Raw genomic sequence first — 17,359 nt, forward strand, 5'->3', positions numbered from 1 at the left:
CAGTGAAACTCAAGGGTGACTTGTTTTGAAATTTTGATCATACTATATGCATCAGACGTTACATGTATTTCGCAGTGACTGTCATAATGCAATCTTGACAATGCAAAATTTTTACATCTTGTCTGAAATGATAGCTTGTTTTGCCTATTTCATATGGAAAATTCAAAGAAACAAACGTGTACACAAACCCTGTAACTGTTGTATTTTCTGTGTGATTACAGATTGCCTCGGACAAGCAGGTGTTCCGCAGCTGCGGAGGGATGACATCCCTGTCCCGACTGCTGTTCCTCACTGAGACCAACGGAGATGGCAAGCCACCTGTTATCCCAAACAAGTAGGTGTACTTTGGATGGCCGACATATTGAATTAGATATCACATGGCAACATACAGGTTGATATGCAAAGTTTAATGACACACAGGTAGATTGTCACTCAGTCAGTAGCACAGGACAGGACCGGTTTGTGAATTGAGGGTATTCTTGGGACAGCCATTTTTACAAAATTCTAGTGACAGAAATATAGACAAGTAGATGTAAGAGGCCAGTGAATATAAAGCACAGTTACATTGTACATTCAAACATTTTCATGATAACACCTGAGATGCAGCATGTCTGTGTGCCAAGGTTCAAAAATGCATTTACATGTACATGTATGTATTCTTTTTGCTTGCAAAACTTACATCGCAGAAATAGAACATCATCAACTTGCAACTTTGGCAACTTTGGAGCAAGAAGTATACAGGCTAGGTAATACAGGTTGCAGATGAGGGATATTTCATTTCCTGCTGGGACCATTAGATATACAAAACTTGTACATACAAATGTATACACCTAATGTACTGTATGGTGTATATCCACCAGTTCTCCCCAAAATGTGACTTTGTCAATCAACCAGCCTGGTTAAACAAACATAATCTGTTCCCACCCTAGTTATCCATCCCCAGTCTAGCCCAAACACACCATCCTGCACAGTCTTTGTCCTCAGCCACAGTTTTGTCTAGAGTTTCACCTGGTAATCCGCCTGGCGTCTCAGCCCTTCCCCTCTTGTTGTTTTTTTCCCTGTCTTCTGTTGCCACTAGATTAAGAGAGTTCGGGCCCTAGCTATTTTCACAGATTATACACTGGAAAATTTGTGGATTTCTGACTTTCTTTAGTGCTACTTAAAAAGATATACTGACTAGTAGTTGCACCATTGAATTCCACATACCGGATGAGAGAGATGAATTAGGTAACAGACTTTCAGTGTGCAAGTTATACTTTGTTTAACACATTCTCATGTGCTATGTGGAAGTAACATACTCACCTCAGATAGCAGTCACATGTATCAGGTCAGGTCTTGTTGGTATCACCTAACAGTACTTTTTGGCAATGCCTTTGGGGTGGAGCACTTGACTGTAGTGTCATGATTTGGTTTCAAATCCATCATAATCTTTCTAGTGCTGCAGTTTTTCCCCAACTGAAAAACCCTTGACAAAAGTATGCCTAATATATAAACATTTTTGATAATCATTACATTTTTGAGAAATAAAACCATTTTTTACTTTTTTGTCATTTTACTGCACTCTACCATATAGCAAGGGAGAATGGTTATTATCAAATTTTGTTTTATGTTGGTATAGCCTAAATGTACAAGGAAGCCATACATGTACAAGGAAGCCATTACCAAAGAGTGTTTTTACTGCAGGTCCTTAAACCTGGTGGCGTCTGTTTACGGGCTGGCCTGCGCAGGGCTGGAGGAAAACTGTGTGTACGTGCTCCTGAGTAACAAGATTGCATCAGTGGTCGATGCCCTATCACATCAACTCATGGTAGGTGCCATCTCCTATGTCTTCAGGCAAAGCTCTCTCAGTTCCGTGGAATCCATCATTATAGCCGTATCAATACTGATTTATATTGTAAGGAAACAGAATATTCAACATTTCTCTGCCATTCTGTGAATTTGGTTGAATTGTACCTAGTCATGTTTTTTGTTGTCTGACCTATGTATAGATTCATGATTGCATTCTTTTCATACTCACAATTTTGTTTCCATATGTAAGTGTCAATACCGTGGTATTAACAATCACACTTATCAATTTCTTATGAATGTCTTGATACGTCATTATCTAATAGCTGCTTGCCAGCAAAAGTTTTGGGTCACTATCATGTTGACAAACTGTGGCCAACAATGCAGCAAGAACCATCTGAGTGTACACAATACACAGTCTACCTGACCATCTATCAAACAAAACAACAAGGCCCAGCACGCTTGAGAAACCTCCTGCTATTGGCTGTGAATGCCGACTGTTGCGTATGTTTGGATAAGCACTTGTTCTTTCCACCCACGGGGATCTGAACTTCAATGCGGGCAAAAATCACAATTTCATACCTGAAAAGATTTCTATGAGGCTCCAAGCGAGAGCAAAAGGTCACAAATGGCATGTCATTGTTCGGTACAAAGGTGACGTCTCAGATGACATAATTAGCCCCGGTTCTGTCACGACGTGATGAATTAAAGTTGTGTCAAGTAATTCCTTCCCGCCAAACATGTTTCCTCGTCCAGCCCTCAGGTGCTGGTGATGTGGGCCAAAAGGCCGTGCCAGAGTTATGTTGCATGACCGCCAGACATTGTGCAGTAATTAGCAGTGGTCAAGTTACTGTAAACACAAGTGTGGTGGGAGGGAAAGTTATTGTGTCCCCCCAAGGAGACAGGAAAAGGGAAAGTTGATTTGATAAGAGCAGTAAACATTCACTGACTTCACAGTATGAAAGTACAATATTCATAGCATGACATGAGGTATACACTTGTATCTGTATCACTAGTAGGTTTTAAGCAGGTTTTCTTGTCAATTCCTGTGTGGAAAGTAGACCTAGTGATTTCTTTGTTGAAGAGAGATTTCTGCCACTTCAAATATGTGTAAGTGGCCATGCAGTGCATATTGTAAACACTGTCTGTGGTTTTGAAAAAATGATTTCTCCTAGACTTAGTACACATTTTTCACCTGAATCCAATGAAGAAATTGGTGTTAAGTGCCTTTCCAGTGCAAAGGCACAACATTTGGACACACAATACAAATGCACATGTAGAGAGGGATTCAAACCCAGAACCTTTGGATCAATATCCCTTGACATGTGAACTTTATCTCAAGTAACCACTTTATATCAATATCACATTCCTGCACAATTCATTGGTTGCTGGAGCATGAGTTCAACTTTAGTAGAATCCAGGAATCTTTAATTTGAAATTGAAGAATTTGTCATGAAAAGAGTAGATCAGATGTGATAGATTCACTCTTGGTATGGCAACTTAAAGTTCAGTACATCAACATGTGCTCTTATCCCCATCTTACACTAGCTTGAATTTTCAACATGGTGACAGACACTCTCTCTGTGCCCCTATTCAGACACAGCTGAACATCGCCTGACCTTGGTTTTGACGCAAACAAATGTTTACGATTTAGGGGTCAAGAGAGCACAGTCTCCACTTGTTTGTGTAAATATTTACATGTGACCAAGGCGTCCATGATGGCACAGGTCACAGTTGACAATGCACATTAGCCTTTCTAAGATAAACCTTGAGAACTGTAGAGCGATTTGTAACTGTTTAAATTCACTCACTTACCAACGGTGAACCTTGCTTCCTCTTCATATTTCAGTCACATTGTACGCTATGATGCAAAGCCTGTCTGGTATCTACTGATACCCTCCTGTCAAGCCCAGTTTTCTTGACACCCCACGCTTTTTCTTTCCAGTGACTGATTGCCCTTTTCCAGAAGAAGGTGGTATAACATCCTAAAGCTCTCAGGTTAGCTTAAGTGTCCTGGGATTTCACTCTTTCATCCATGAAGAGAAATATGTCAGTCAGCTCTACATTCCTCCCCATTTGCTTTTAGCTAAAACTTGTGCTACCCATTAAGCTAAAAGCATGCTGTAGTACTCTTGGTATTTGAATGTTGATACTGTGCACTTAAAATGCATTATTTCTGTTTGAAGTTTCTTCTCCTTGCATCACTTAGGGGCACGTTGCCTAATGGACAGGAAGAGAGGGTATTGGTATGTCTGTTGAAAGGCTTTTACTCAAACTTAAACATTATCCCCGTGCATTTCTACCTACTTCCATAATGTGTATATCTTGGGAGGCTTCTGGCCACCAGGCCAGTTTGTGGTCGGGGCAGCCCAGGTACAAGCTGTGTGTGCCGTACGGCAGCAGGGGCATGGACGGGTGGCAGCACGGTGCTGGGAAAGTCAGCAGGATCCCGATGTTAACAACGTGTACTCATCTGATCATCCCAACATGGGACAAGCACCGGGGCAGGGCAGGTGGTGCGTTCATCTACAACATGGACGAAAAACCACTTCAGGTGTGACCAGCCAACTCATCCAACCAGGACGGACAACCTGCGGGATGTTACCTGGTGATGAGAGTTGTTCCTCGTGGCTAACCTGTCCCGGATGCATCTGCCTCTTGAAGTCACCACTTACCATGTATGATTATACGGTCACATGCAGCTAATGATGGGAAGTGTCTCCTACAGTGTTGTTGAGTGGCTGAAGTGATAACTCACTCTGATCATGGCCAACTTTCCACAGGAGGTTTCTTGGTAAGGAGTTCTGTAAGGAACAGTTTAAGTCTACCCCAAGAAAGTTAGTTGGATGTGTGAGATATTGATACGAATGCACCATGATTCCAGACCCTGCTGCCCGAAGTGTCTAGCCCGCTGACCGGCAGTGGAGGAGCGCGTGTCCAGCTGCCCAGCGACCCGGTGGCCATGAGCCTGATGCAGACCTTGTCCACCATTCTGGACTGCCTGGCCAGCCATTACACCAGCAGGCAGGCCAACAGGACGGCCACTACCGGGACTGACCTGGACACTCTGATTGGAAGAGGGTACGACCTTGTCAGGTAAGCTGATTAACTGGAGCTATACTGCTGCCTGTTTTCTTAACAACCTAAAGATAATCCTTGATTTGTTGACAGAAATCATCAGTGTCATTTTTCACATACTTGTGCCATTGATTAGATGCATCAGTAACTGTATCAATTTTGATATGTATTCTGAACAGACAGTGCTGCAAATGTAATAATGATTGCTTCTTTAAATGCTAGTAGAGTAAGATAATTGTTATCTAACAGTGCAAAATGTTTGTCAAGCAGACTTGAGGAACTCTGGAGAAGTAGAAACTTTGAAGAAAGTGGAAATTTTACCAAAAGAAAGCAGTACAGCCCAGCCTAAGACAATCTTTTCTTTTTACAAAACTGCAGAACTTCAAAAGATTGAGCTTCAGTGCAAAACTCTGTGGCTCTGATGTTCACATTGACTACATTCTGTATGCTACAGTATAGATATCATCGGCATTCAAGTTCAGTGGTTAGAAATAAGGAAGAAATCTTTGCTACTCACAGACAGTCTACGTATGGCTCATCTCTATTGCAATTATGAGTCTCAGATGGAGAATGATAGTCCATCAGTCCTGGGTAGGGGAGTTATGTACATGTAGTAGCAAAAGTAGTTTTAGCTTAATTTTATGCTAATGAGAGGGTGCCTAACTGCCTTTTTTTATTTAGGTTTAATCAACTGTTTTGATTCTACATTCTTCCCTATTGGACAAGACCACACTAACTCAATGTAAAGCATACACAGTGCCCTATTAGTTGAGTGCAGCAACTGGTAATATGATATGCAAGGAATGTTTCTGAATTTATGGTTATGAGTAATGAGTGACTAGAACTCTAAAGTACAGTAATCCATAAGTGCTATCCAAAAATCAAAGTTTAACAGTTCTGTTAAAAGTTAAAATCTTTGCTGTATTTCGAGTTAGAATGCCTTGGAACACATGTACATGTACGTCATACACTGCCTATTTGAATGGGAGGGATATATGTAGATAGATTCTTATGAATATGAATATGATAATTCACTTAAGGAGGGATTGGCCACAGACCACAAAAATTCCATGTATCTTTTTTACGCATTTCAAAAATATTGAGAGACATAGACATACGACATAGACATCCATGTAAGACATCACTGGCTTTTACTTGTTCTACCTAATGTCAAGTACTTTCAGGCAATATATCAACAAAGTGAATATTTCCAGGGATGTTAGAATGGTTACATGTTTCATTCATTCACTCATGGGTACATGTAGTATATCTTCAGATTTGCTTCAGACATGCTCTTAAGATTTTGTTTTGAACCATGAATCCAACTTCTAAGTAGCATACATGCCAAAACCACACTGTTGCACTCATCTGGAATAGTGAGTTTTAGAGAAGATGTCTAAACTGTTATGTTTTACATTGTCTCTAATGTTCAATCTTTGTTTCAGTACTTGGGGCACTTGTGGTTGATACGATAGTGGGAAACTATATGGCGTAACATCAACAATAAACCTGAATGATTTATTGTTTTCTATTTTACTATTTTACTACACTGATAATTTTTCTAAAAAAAATTCTCAGAAACATCTGCATACAAATGTCTAAGATAAAGATAAGCCATATTATATAACCAGTTACAAGTAGAATGAACTACATGTAGCTTTGTGTCAGTATTTGCTCACCTCACGTTGCGAGACATGCTTACTGATTTCTTGCCCCCATGTTGCTAGGCTGCCATATGTGATCCAAATGGCTTTGAAAGAAAAATGGGTTCTAAATGGCCTGGTAGGCCAACTTATGTGCGCAGACATATTCCATCTGAAAGGTGCTTTTAGCCGTGTCCTCGTGACTGAAATAAAAATGGACTCGGATGCGCACAGATACAGAGGATGAGATGGGGGGCTTAGCCAGGCTATCTGTAGAGTAAAAGGTTTTTCATTGGACGGAAGGACACCAGTGCAGGGATGAAGTCATACATATGGGATGGGCAGGTGTGCTGCCTGGAGGTCTTAGCAGTCTGCACAGAAAGTTTGAAAATTTCTCTTAGTTTGGAACGGATTTGAGTCACTGTAGCGAGGTGGACTAGCTAATATGAGCAGGAGATGCAGTGCTGATGTAGTGCGTGTACCCACACGGTGGAAGTAAGCTAACATGCCAGGTACGCAGCGGCTGAGTGCAGATTGGACTGGATGTACTAAAAGCTTGAGTGCGTGCCGGGATAACCCGCGGACCCGCCACGTGGCTCGCCATACGAAAGCTTAAGAGCGCCTACTTGGAAAGCAATTCACACAACTTTAGAGGCCCTACCTAGAACACTTACCAACGTGGTCAGCCCGAGAGTGGCTGTCAATAATATTTGAGCAGTAACTGTTGATGGTAAGATTATTTGTACAGCTTGTCAGGATATGTATCATAAACCCACCATCATCGTGTTTATATTGAAACACTATGGTTTCATACAGAAAACAAGATCATCCTAGCTTAAGCACTCTAATAAAAACTGGTAGCAGGTAGGATTTGGATACTCAGGCCCTGCAACAAGGAGAACATGGCGGACATGGGTACTGTCCGTGGTGCTAGAACAACTCCACACACAAAACTCCAGTGTATCCAGCGCATCCAGACAGATTTAGAGCTACACGAGGTTGATGCACAGCGTTGGAAAAAGTGCTCATCAGGAGCAACTTAGCAACTGGAATAGTGCCTACAGGACACACAAGTAGCTTTTAGTGGTGCCCTTTGGAGCAGCCAGGTAATGGCCTGTGGTAAGAGGTCTTATACAGACATCCATTAGCTGCGTGCGTCAGTGCTTCCACTGGCTACTTTGGCAAAAGTAAACCAGTGCTCTGTTTCTAGCTCCCTGTTCTCGGTATAGTGTGGCATTCTCATTCGCACTGCCAAAAAATTGGTACATACTTTTGCTCCATTGAAAGGTTGTTTTACTTCAAATTTGTGGTGAAGAAAATGTCACTTGGGATTCATTGAATTTCTCATTCTCTTGTTAAAGAAAGTTTAAGTTTTGACTAAAAGGAAGAAACATTTCATTGGTGCAATTAAGGATTTTAAGAATGGACTTAAACTGTGTCTTTTCACATCTCTGATAAATGTTCAGACCACTATCAGTGTTGTTTTCAATGACTCAATGCCAGAGGAATTTATTGCCGTACACAAAGTAATAACATTGAGGTACAGTATATATACAAACTGCACATTTCTGTTGCTACCAAATCTGTCCAGTGACTAAAGTGGAAAGTTATGAATGTAGGCATAGAATAATAAACTCTATAATGTACTAGATCATAGTATAATGTTTTTCCGTCCTGTTGATGTATTGGTTAATTGTGACTATATTACACTGGCTTTGAAATACATTCCAGAGAGTCAGAGACTTTATATTTCTACTGCTCATCCATCTAAGTGTAGTACATTCTCTACTTCTTGTGAGGAAAAAAAAACAAATAAAAAATGCCAGAAAACATGACTAGTGTTCCCCTGGCCCAGCAGCTGACAGATATGGGTTTGAATTGTGCCATGGGCTATCAGCAGCTATTTGTAACCCATAAACTAATGCATCTGTGGCACATTCCATCTAATGGACATGCTTTGTGTCAGGGTGTCAGCTCCGAAAATTCCTGGTGGTAGCAGCCTAAACAAACCGTCAGCCAGGACCTACCGCTGCAGTGTTAGAGTTGGAGGAAGTTTGGTTAATACCTTGATAAGGAACTTGGAACTTGGTCTGGACTTTGTCACAGTCAACTACAAATAAGGCTGGTGGTGTCAGCACACTTCTATACCACACAAACCTGGAGTTTCATCTTGTATGGAAGTTTTTACTTCACTTTCTGGAAAATCAAATAATTATTAGATCTACATGTGTAGTAAGTGAAAAGCACTTTTAGAAATCTGTACAATGTGTTACCTGCATTCATACTGAACAAGAAAGTCCAAGAAAAAAAAAGAATTTTTTCATAATTGTCAATGATATTAGCGCATCTAGAAATCAAATCTTGTCTAACCGAAGAAAGTTGTTTCTGTGAGGATTTAGGCTTGGCTCTTCCTCTTACTTCTCATTTGTTCTTAATATAGTATTAGACATTCTTCCTGTAATAAATATTTTCTGTCCAATAGAAATAGAGCTTTGAAAAAGTAAAAAATATGTGCAATGTACAAATCTACAATTACCTGCACTGTTTGATAGCACCACATTTCTTGATTGTTTCAATAACATATTACCACAAGGATGTCAATTATGATTTGTTTTGTAATATCAAGAAATATGAAAGCATAACAATACAAGTAAACAGTGGTTTGTTGCTTGGTTGTATACAGGTATATATCAGTGTGCACTCAGGTACAACAAAAATCTGTGAAGAGCTGACATTCCAATGTCAAACAAAGCATAAACAATCTGTAAATTGACACAAAGCTGTGTAAATTATCCAAGTACAGGAATAACACTACCAGGGAGACAGCAGTATCATGTTTCAATGATTGAAAATATCAGTCTTTGAAGCCCATGTATGACCTCACTTTAATATTTTTCATATAAGAAAATGACAAAAGTGTCTCTAATATGAGCAAAGGAACTGTTAGAATAAGGCCAAATCATGCAAGGTGGTGATTATGGGTTTTGCTGAGATAATGAAAAAAATCTATTCCTGGAAAAGGAATGATTTTAACAGTGCCAATTGTACTACAATTCTGGTTCCTTTCTGTCATAGCACACTGTATATTTGGACATTTTTGCAGTGTTTTCACTTGCACAGTTTTTGTGGTGACCTCTGCCCACAAATTCATCACAGTTGTGTAACTTCCATTGCTTTATCTAACTCAAAGATACAACAAACTAATTTTCACAGTGCCGTCAAATTTAGATGCTGCAAATTTAAACAAGCTTACAGTACATCAGTCCCTTGTACATGTACCTATATCGGTGCATCTCCACCTTGAACAGCAGAAGTTTATCTAAACTGTACACCAAAGCGTCGACTTTGAACCTTTCCAATATATCAAGCTCCCCAAATCCCTTATTGTTGGTCATGGCCCAGGTTGCCCCAACAAGGACGTTGTTGTGTAAATCAGTTGGCGTGCTGCGTGTGTGTTTGGTCCCGCTCCAAACTATTCCAACTATCCTATATACAAAACCAACACAAATTATGGCGATGTGTACGGCTTCTAAAAGGTCCTGTGGACTTTGTTGCCACCTGACCCCAGAACCTCATTTCCCCTACAAAGTCAAAACACAGAAATATTGTGGAAGATGTGACCCTGGGGCTATGCTGCAGCCCTGGCCGCTCTGATCAACTGTTTGTATTGGCACCACCTTGTTACAGTCTTAGCATGTGTTTACTTACTAGATCCAAACCTGTTCATATTGCTGCAGTTATAGCCTTGCTTTTGTGACAAATTTGAGGAAATTTCTCCTAGATACTAGAAAGATATTAATATCTGTAAGAATACAGGTACGCATGTATAATGTTATATGTATGTCTGTATCTATGAGCTATACCTGGATTACCAACACCTGCGACTTCCAAACCTGAATTACCATGACCCCAGACAGAAATAAACAGGAATGAAAGCTGATATTTTGGTATGTTTGGGCTGCAATTGTCCCGTCTAGCTGCAGAGACTGAACCATGATAGCAACACTGTGAATGTCAAGGTTTTATCTCATCTGTAATCTAACCTTTGGGTTGTTTTCCCCTTTTATCTATGGTAAGGTAAAGTTTGGGATCTGATGTTATCGCTTCTCAAAGACTTTTTTCAGGACTTGTTTTTCTAGTAAGTTATTCTTTTTCAGCAGTAAATTTACATTGCACACCAAGAGAAAAAATTGAATTCTTTGTATACATATGTATGTATATTGAAGATATTACTCGTATGCAAAGATAGACATGAAAGCGTATTGTTACATTTCACAATAACCTCCAATTATTTGATATCACACATTGTATAACCCTGAGTTCAGGGCTCTGTATTGTTTAAAGTTGAACACCTTCTACTGTACTTTTCAGGGCTGTCAAACAAAACAAGCGCAGAATAAAAGTGGTAACTGTATAGCAGGGAATGGCTGGGGTAACTGTATATTGTTCAACTGATATGTGTAATTGCCCTTTACTGTGAAACTTTCAAAAAGTCTTTAAAACCAATACCTGATAAATAAATACAACTACATGTACACAAAGTCAAGTCAAGAAAAACATCCTGATATCAATGAGTTTGGGAAGAAAGTACAAATGTATCAAATGTATCAACCATTAATAGTCTAATAATGCATGGTGACCGTTTTCAGCACCAAGGACAGCTACTGGTATAACAGAGATACTGTAGTTAAGAGAAGATGTCCATAACATCTGCTGGAATTCAGATACATAATTATGGAGAAGGCAATAAAATAAATTTAGGTGTAGCAGAAGACCCTGCATTTTTCTTTGTTTACATATAATGTCATGTATTTCAATTGGTACATGTACAGTTCCTGTCTGTGACTGTGTGCATCATATGTTAAAAGTACTTAAGCAAAAACAATGCGTTGGAGGGTGTGATATTTACATAACATTTCAATTGTGATGTGCTTGTTAAAGTACTAATAAATCATCTCAAACTATCAAGCTGTCAAGGCACTCAAAGTGATGTGCAAATTGTTTCTCATTTTGTATAACCTAGTAATATGTCATTGTTTTCTGCAGTACAAATCTGGACACATCTGTTCAAAGATCACTGTCTAATACTAAAAGCAGATGACCTTAGAAAACTCCAGTATCTTCAAAATGTTGTGCATACCTTGCTAATCCTTGTGGGTATCTCCTTTCACAGCTATGTGGTGAGTGTGGGGATAGTGGACAAGCTGTCTCAGTACTTTAAGAGTGTGCGAGGGCCCATCGACCAGGACCTGAAGGCTGCAGAGTTCCTGGGGAGTGGAATGGGCCTGCTGGCCTCCATGAACAAATTTGTATCTTCTCTTGGCAAGTAAGTTGATCATGTCCTTCTGTAGCATTTGAGAGTCATGGTTTGAACACCAGCCTAATATGTCAGATTGTCCTTTTATAATAACAATTGCAGCACCTTTTCAGTTCTGCAAGACTTTATAATACCAAGATGTTACATCAGAAGTGCCCTATTTCTACATTGTAGCATTGTGTGCCTTTGTGTGCATATTGTTAGCTTCTTCACATAATTTTAGCAAGCTGATACAAAGTTTTAATTTCTAGTGGAAAACCAGGTAATCCTAGTACAGTTTTATTGGTAGTGTTACATTATAGACTGTCTCTAAAAGTTTCTGTACAGTGTGATTTGTCATTGTGTAGATCAAACAGTGAAAAGGGTCCAAAGAAAGACGACACGACCCAGCTGATCCACACCTACAAGGTGACAGAGTTAGTGGGGATTGTGTCTCTACTGTACGGCATGCTGCTCCACAGTGGTGCCCCTGAGAGGGGCCCCTCCCCCCCTCCAGAGGCCTTCCCCCCTCACACCCTCCACGTGGCCACCATGGGCATCAGGATGCTCAACAACATGGCTGGACTGGACCTCAACATGTTACAGGTAAGCATTCGTCTATCTAAGCCAACCCTTCAAGTTGTAGCAATTACTGAACCCAAAGGTTGAGGGGTTCAAATCCCGACTCACTGACTGGTATGTTACTGGAAGGGGGTACAGTCCTTCAGATGTGACATCAAGAGAGAGGTCCCGTGTTTGAGGAGAGACATGCCTCAAACACACTTTATGATTCCCCCACACTTTGAGGATAAGTGAACAAGTGAGTGTTGTAGATAATTTATAGGCATTATTACTGCAATAGCACAAGGGACCAAAAAAATTTCCTTCACAATTTATTTCCAAATATGAAATAACATCTCACAGCCATATCACAACTATACAACTATAGTCATTTGATTGGCAAAATGCAGAACATAAAATGTTGTAATGTAACAATCATATTTTCATACATGTGTACCAAAATATAAAACTACTGTACAGCTATATCATTCCTGAATACTCTTCATGAAAACTTGCTGCTCTAAATTCATAAGACATTTTCTCTTATAATAAATCATCTAATAACATTGCTATTCCCATAGAACTATAATGGTAAAAGCATTTTTGCAGCAGACATAGCTTTAGGTAGAATTCTTATTGATTGCACAGCTTGCCTAATTCTCGTAAGTTTATGAGACACAAGAGTCTGCCATGGATACTTTTTTCCTTGAAGCAATCTTCAAGTTGACAGTTGCTAGCTGCTAACATTTAGCCATAGGTTTCAGAATGCAATAAATCAAATCAAAGCACTAAGAGCTATTTCAACCCTCTGGAGTTGTAATGTGGCAGTAGTTTTTGTATACACAGGTGGCATAATATGAATACTACTCCATTAGTACAGAGTAGACTTGCCAGGCATTGTACATGCAGTGTTACATACAGTTCAGTCTTGTTGAGAGTTAGCATGTACAGTCAAACCAGTCTATAGTGGTCGTCTGTATCACTTGTTGGCAAGTTCTTAAAGAAAATAGTCGCAGAAGACAGGTGGGCGCTATATACAGGATTCTGAATGCTTGGATCCATGGCAAAAATAAGCAAACTGAAGGGACTGTTATGAAGTGGCCACAATGGTGAAGTGGTCCTTATGCAGTACAGGTTTGACTAGCTCCTGTCAGTCAGCATTTCTAGTAGACATGTAGGCAGTACCTGTTTTCTGTCTCATGCCTACATTGTACAAGTAGCCAAGGTTGGTCAGGAGTGGCAGGTGCTGTTGTCCAATATGCTGTGATCAGACTAAACTCGGTAAAGAGCCGGCGGTATAAAAGCTACTTAAGTGCTGCCAGAGCCAGCAATCTTCCTCCCTGAAACCACCTGCTGGCTGTCGCCACTTGCATCTTCGGTAATTTATGTTTAATGTTTTGCAAATCACCACATCATCCCCCAGGAAATATAGCCTACCTTATATGGCACTGACATTTCTCCTTGAGTAAGCAGAGATTTGCCGTAATCCTTCTTGTGTAAGCTGAGAAATGCATGCCACCTGGTATGGGCCGATTCGCCGGCAATGTTTCACTGTCAGCCACCATCATGATTAGTTCCTGTATTAAACCACTGCCAGCCTGCGGTTCATGCGTATTCTCGCGCCATTCATCATTTCAGCGGAGACGGGAACGACAGTTCCAGTCAGAACTCTCTCTCCCGCTCTCTCCCACAACTGTAGTTAAGCCGCTACATATGTTGCCTTTCTGCGCCGTTCAGGACATTCAAGATGTCTCCACTATTTTAGAAGCCAAACATCAGGCTAAGTGGACTTGGCAGGTAGTAATATACCCCTTTGATTGGTAATTACTACAGGGAGGAGCATGTAGTTTGAAGGTAATTTTCCAGAGTTCCCCGTTGGTGCCCAAAATTGCTAGTTCCATTTGGGCTTGACCCGCTGACCCGCCGCCTGTGATCCCTTCCGCAGTAAAATTGCAGGTGTATTAACATGTCCATTATGGTGTTTGGAGGGGCTCGGTAGCACGTGGGTTACAGATGTGCCCCGGGATGAGACCGGACAGGTGTGACTGGACAGGTGTGTCCGGAATATCAATGGACCTGTCCGTACCCGGAGATGCACCGGTACCTGTATAGCGAGTCAACCTTATCTATCATAAAACATATTCTTAACACAAGTTAATGGTACCTTTGAAGTTCTACCTCTTATAGACCCACTATTGTTCAGATGACGGGTCTACCATTCACACAGTGGGAATCCCTCTTCTGTATTCTGGCAATGTCATCCTCTTTTAGTGGTTTCGTTCTCTGAATATGACATCCAGGCTGGCACACTGTACAATATTTCTGGCTAGCCAAGGCTTTATATGAATTTGTTTCTAGCATTGTGAATGGAAACACAGACAGAATGTCACGAGTTTCTAATGGCTTTACTTACTGGTGAGCTAAGATAAGGTCAAGGTCAGTAGCAACAGCAAATCTCCAAGCAGATGTGTGTAGGATCCAGCTTGTCTTAGGTTGTTTTTGTATCATTTTCTAGTCTTTCTAGTTGTCTCCTAGAGGAAGATGTTGACCTCTAGAAAGATATAGAAAACATGCCACAAAACACAAGTTGACAGGAGATTGGTACATTTTGTCAACTGGAAAAAATATATTTGCCTCTGCATATACCAATATGATGACCCTTGTTTTGTGGTGAATCATGAAGTACAAAAAGAAATATTCGTGCCCCGTAATTAATATGCATCCAATGGCCTATACATGTATTTGTTATTGTATACCTGTATGTGTTGAAAATAGAACAAGAAATGAAATTTGTCTAATTATTACCTTCGCCAAGAAGGTTATGTTTTCAGGGGCGTTCGTGTATGTGTGTGTGTGTGTGTGTGTCTGTCTGTCTGTCTGTCTGTAAACACGATAACTTGAGAAGGCCTTGATGGATTGTCTTGATACTTGGTAGGTGGGTAGGTCTTGATGAGACCTCAAAATGATTAGATTTTGGGCCCCCTAGCGGCTTGTTATGGTACTGCAGCTGAACTTCCGGTTTTGATATCTCATGATCTAGACATGCTAGAGTGACGAAATTTGGATGGTAGGTAGCTCTTGTGCTGGGGAAGAAGTGACGTGAGTTTGGGCCCCCTAGCGGCTTGCTCTAGAACTGCAGGGATATATTCTTGAAAATATTCAAAAGGGGATAACTCAAGAACCGATTGACGGATCGTCGTGTATTTTTGGTATGTAGGTAGCTTACGCGATGTTTAATATAATTATGTGACAATTATGCAAATATGGATGTAATTTGCATAATTTATGGGGAAATTCTATAAATCAGCTGCATTCCATGATAGGACAATTGAAGCTTGTGACATTGGTAATTGACAATGAGAGAAACACAGGAAGATATTGATTATGTTAATAATGACTTAATTTGCATAATTAATGAGAAAATTTTATAATTATGTAATGATAACTGCCTGGAATTTCATACTTGTGGTATTTGAAAGTTTAGTTGAGGTGAACATCATTAAACATAATTTATTCAAATCAGGACCTCATTTGCATAATTTATTAGGAAATGCTAGAATGCATTGTTTGTTAATATAAGCCTGTCTTTTGGTTGAGATTATGATAAAATGATATAATTCATGAAAATTAGGTTCCTATTTCTTGAATCAGGGGGGAATAATCTAATGTATAATTTGTCAGTCATAAAGTTTAACATCATTTGGCGAAGGTATGAGATCGGGGAACTCTAGTTATTATTATTTTAACATATATAGTAAATTCCATGTAAACATTGATTCACATATCATTGTGTGAATAATTTTTTTGACCAATATTTTTATTCGATTCATAAATTGGCCAGCTCAAGGGTCAGATGTCAAAGATAGTGCCAATATGCCAATATGTAGGGATCACTTGATAGGGCAAAATTTACATATTAAAGAGTAAGAACTCTAGCATTGAATTAGAAAATGGTTTCTTTTTTCCTTTCCTTTAAATTACCAACCCAGCATTGAAGTCGTGAAAATGTCCAATAACTCATCAACCCTTCAAACAATTACTGTAGGAACATCCTTACCAGATAGCTTCAGTGTTTGGAATGTGATATATGCATTTCCAGTTGAACAACACAGATGCAGATACAGACAGAAGATAATTAAGCACATCTCTAGATTGAATTCAAATGATGAGAAATAAAAAGTTACATGATTTCTTGAGTGGGTTACCATCGGTAGGCAATTAGCATGGTATGCATTCTCTTATATGTCATTTCTTCCATAACATTGTTGACCTGTATCAGAGAATACCTAATAGGATATCAGGCAGCACAGGTGTAGCTCTTGTGCTTCTTCCCTGTTTCTTCATCAGAGGGGGGCATAGAGAACAACCCCCCTAAGAATTACAGAGAATTACATGTATGTTGGGGGATAGATACCAGTACCCCCTCCCCCCAAAATGTAGCAATTAACCCCTAAAGAATAGAATTTATCTCTCAATATATGAGAAAAGGTGTAAAATTTTAATACATTTCCTATGACTATTCTTTACCCCCCCCCCCCATCAGGACTGAATTGCAAGTAAACATGTCAAGTACATGTATTCTTCTTATGAGGGAGGACAACAAGATTATAATTACAAAGTTACCAAACATGTACATAAGATACAACCTGTTTTTGTACCAGTGTAGAAGCCTGGCACTATTGACATGCTGATGATTTATGTTGTTACATTTTTGGGTGTGAAATACTTTGTGTAAACATGTTGGTTTTCCTGCCACAGGAATGTTTTTAATTAGTGGACCCATCTGATATCTTGACTTCTTGTGAAGCAATTTGGAGAGTTTGACTTAGTTAGTGTCAGCCTGTGTTACTGTAAATTTGAACATTTTGCTGTGTTTTAGAATTCACAGACCTCTTGGCAGGAACCCATTAACAACAAAAATATATTTTATTTCATTGATCCTTAAAATCAAAGATACCAGTACTGCAAACTCTTCATTGTTGAATGAAAGATTTTA

At 39.7% G+C, this 17,359-nt stretch overlaps 1 protein-coding gene across 1 annotated transcript in view; it reads left to right on the forward strand.

Moving 5' to 3' along the window:
* LOC109466975 (S phase cyclin A-associated protein in the endoplasmic reticulum-like) overlaps positions 1-17,359 on the forward strand; it is a 66,721-nt gene that overhangs the window by 30,073 nt on the left and 19,289 nt on the right. Inside the window, exons 23-27 of the mRNA XM_019764861.1 lie at positions 222-334; positions 1,684-1,807; positions 4,670-4,881; positions 11,680-11,832; positions 12,171-12,408. Of these exons, the coding sequence (XP_019620420.1) occupies positions 222-334; positions 1,684-1,807; positions 4,670-4,881; positions 11,680-11,832; positions 12,171-12,408 (840 nt within the window). The remainder of the gene's footprint in view (positions 1-221; positions 335-1,683; positions 1,808-4,669; positions 4,882-11,679; positions 11,833-12,170; positions 12,409-17,359) is intronic.

Source organism: Branchiostoma belcheri, unplaced genomic scaffold, assembly GCF_001625305.1.
Source record: "Branchiostoma belcheri isolate BF01 breed outbred unplaced genomic scaffold, Haploidv18h27 scaffold173, whole genome shotgun sequence".
Taxonomy (NCBI): domain Eukaryota; kingdom Metazoa; phylum Chordata; class Leptocardii; order Amphioxiformes; family Branchiostomatidae; genus Branchiostoma; species Branchiostoma belcheri.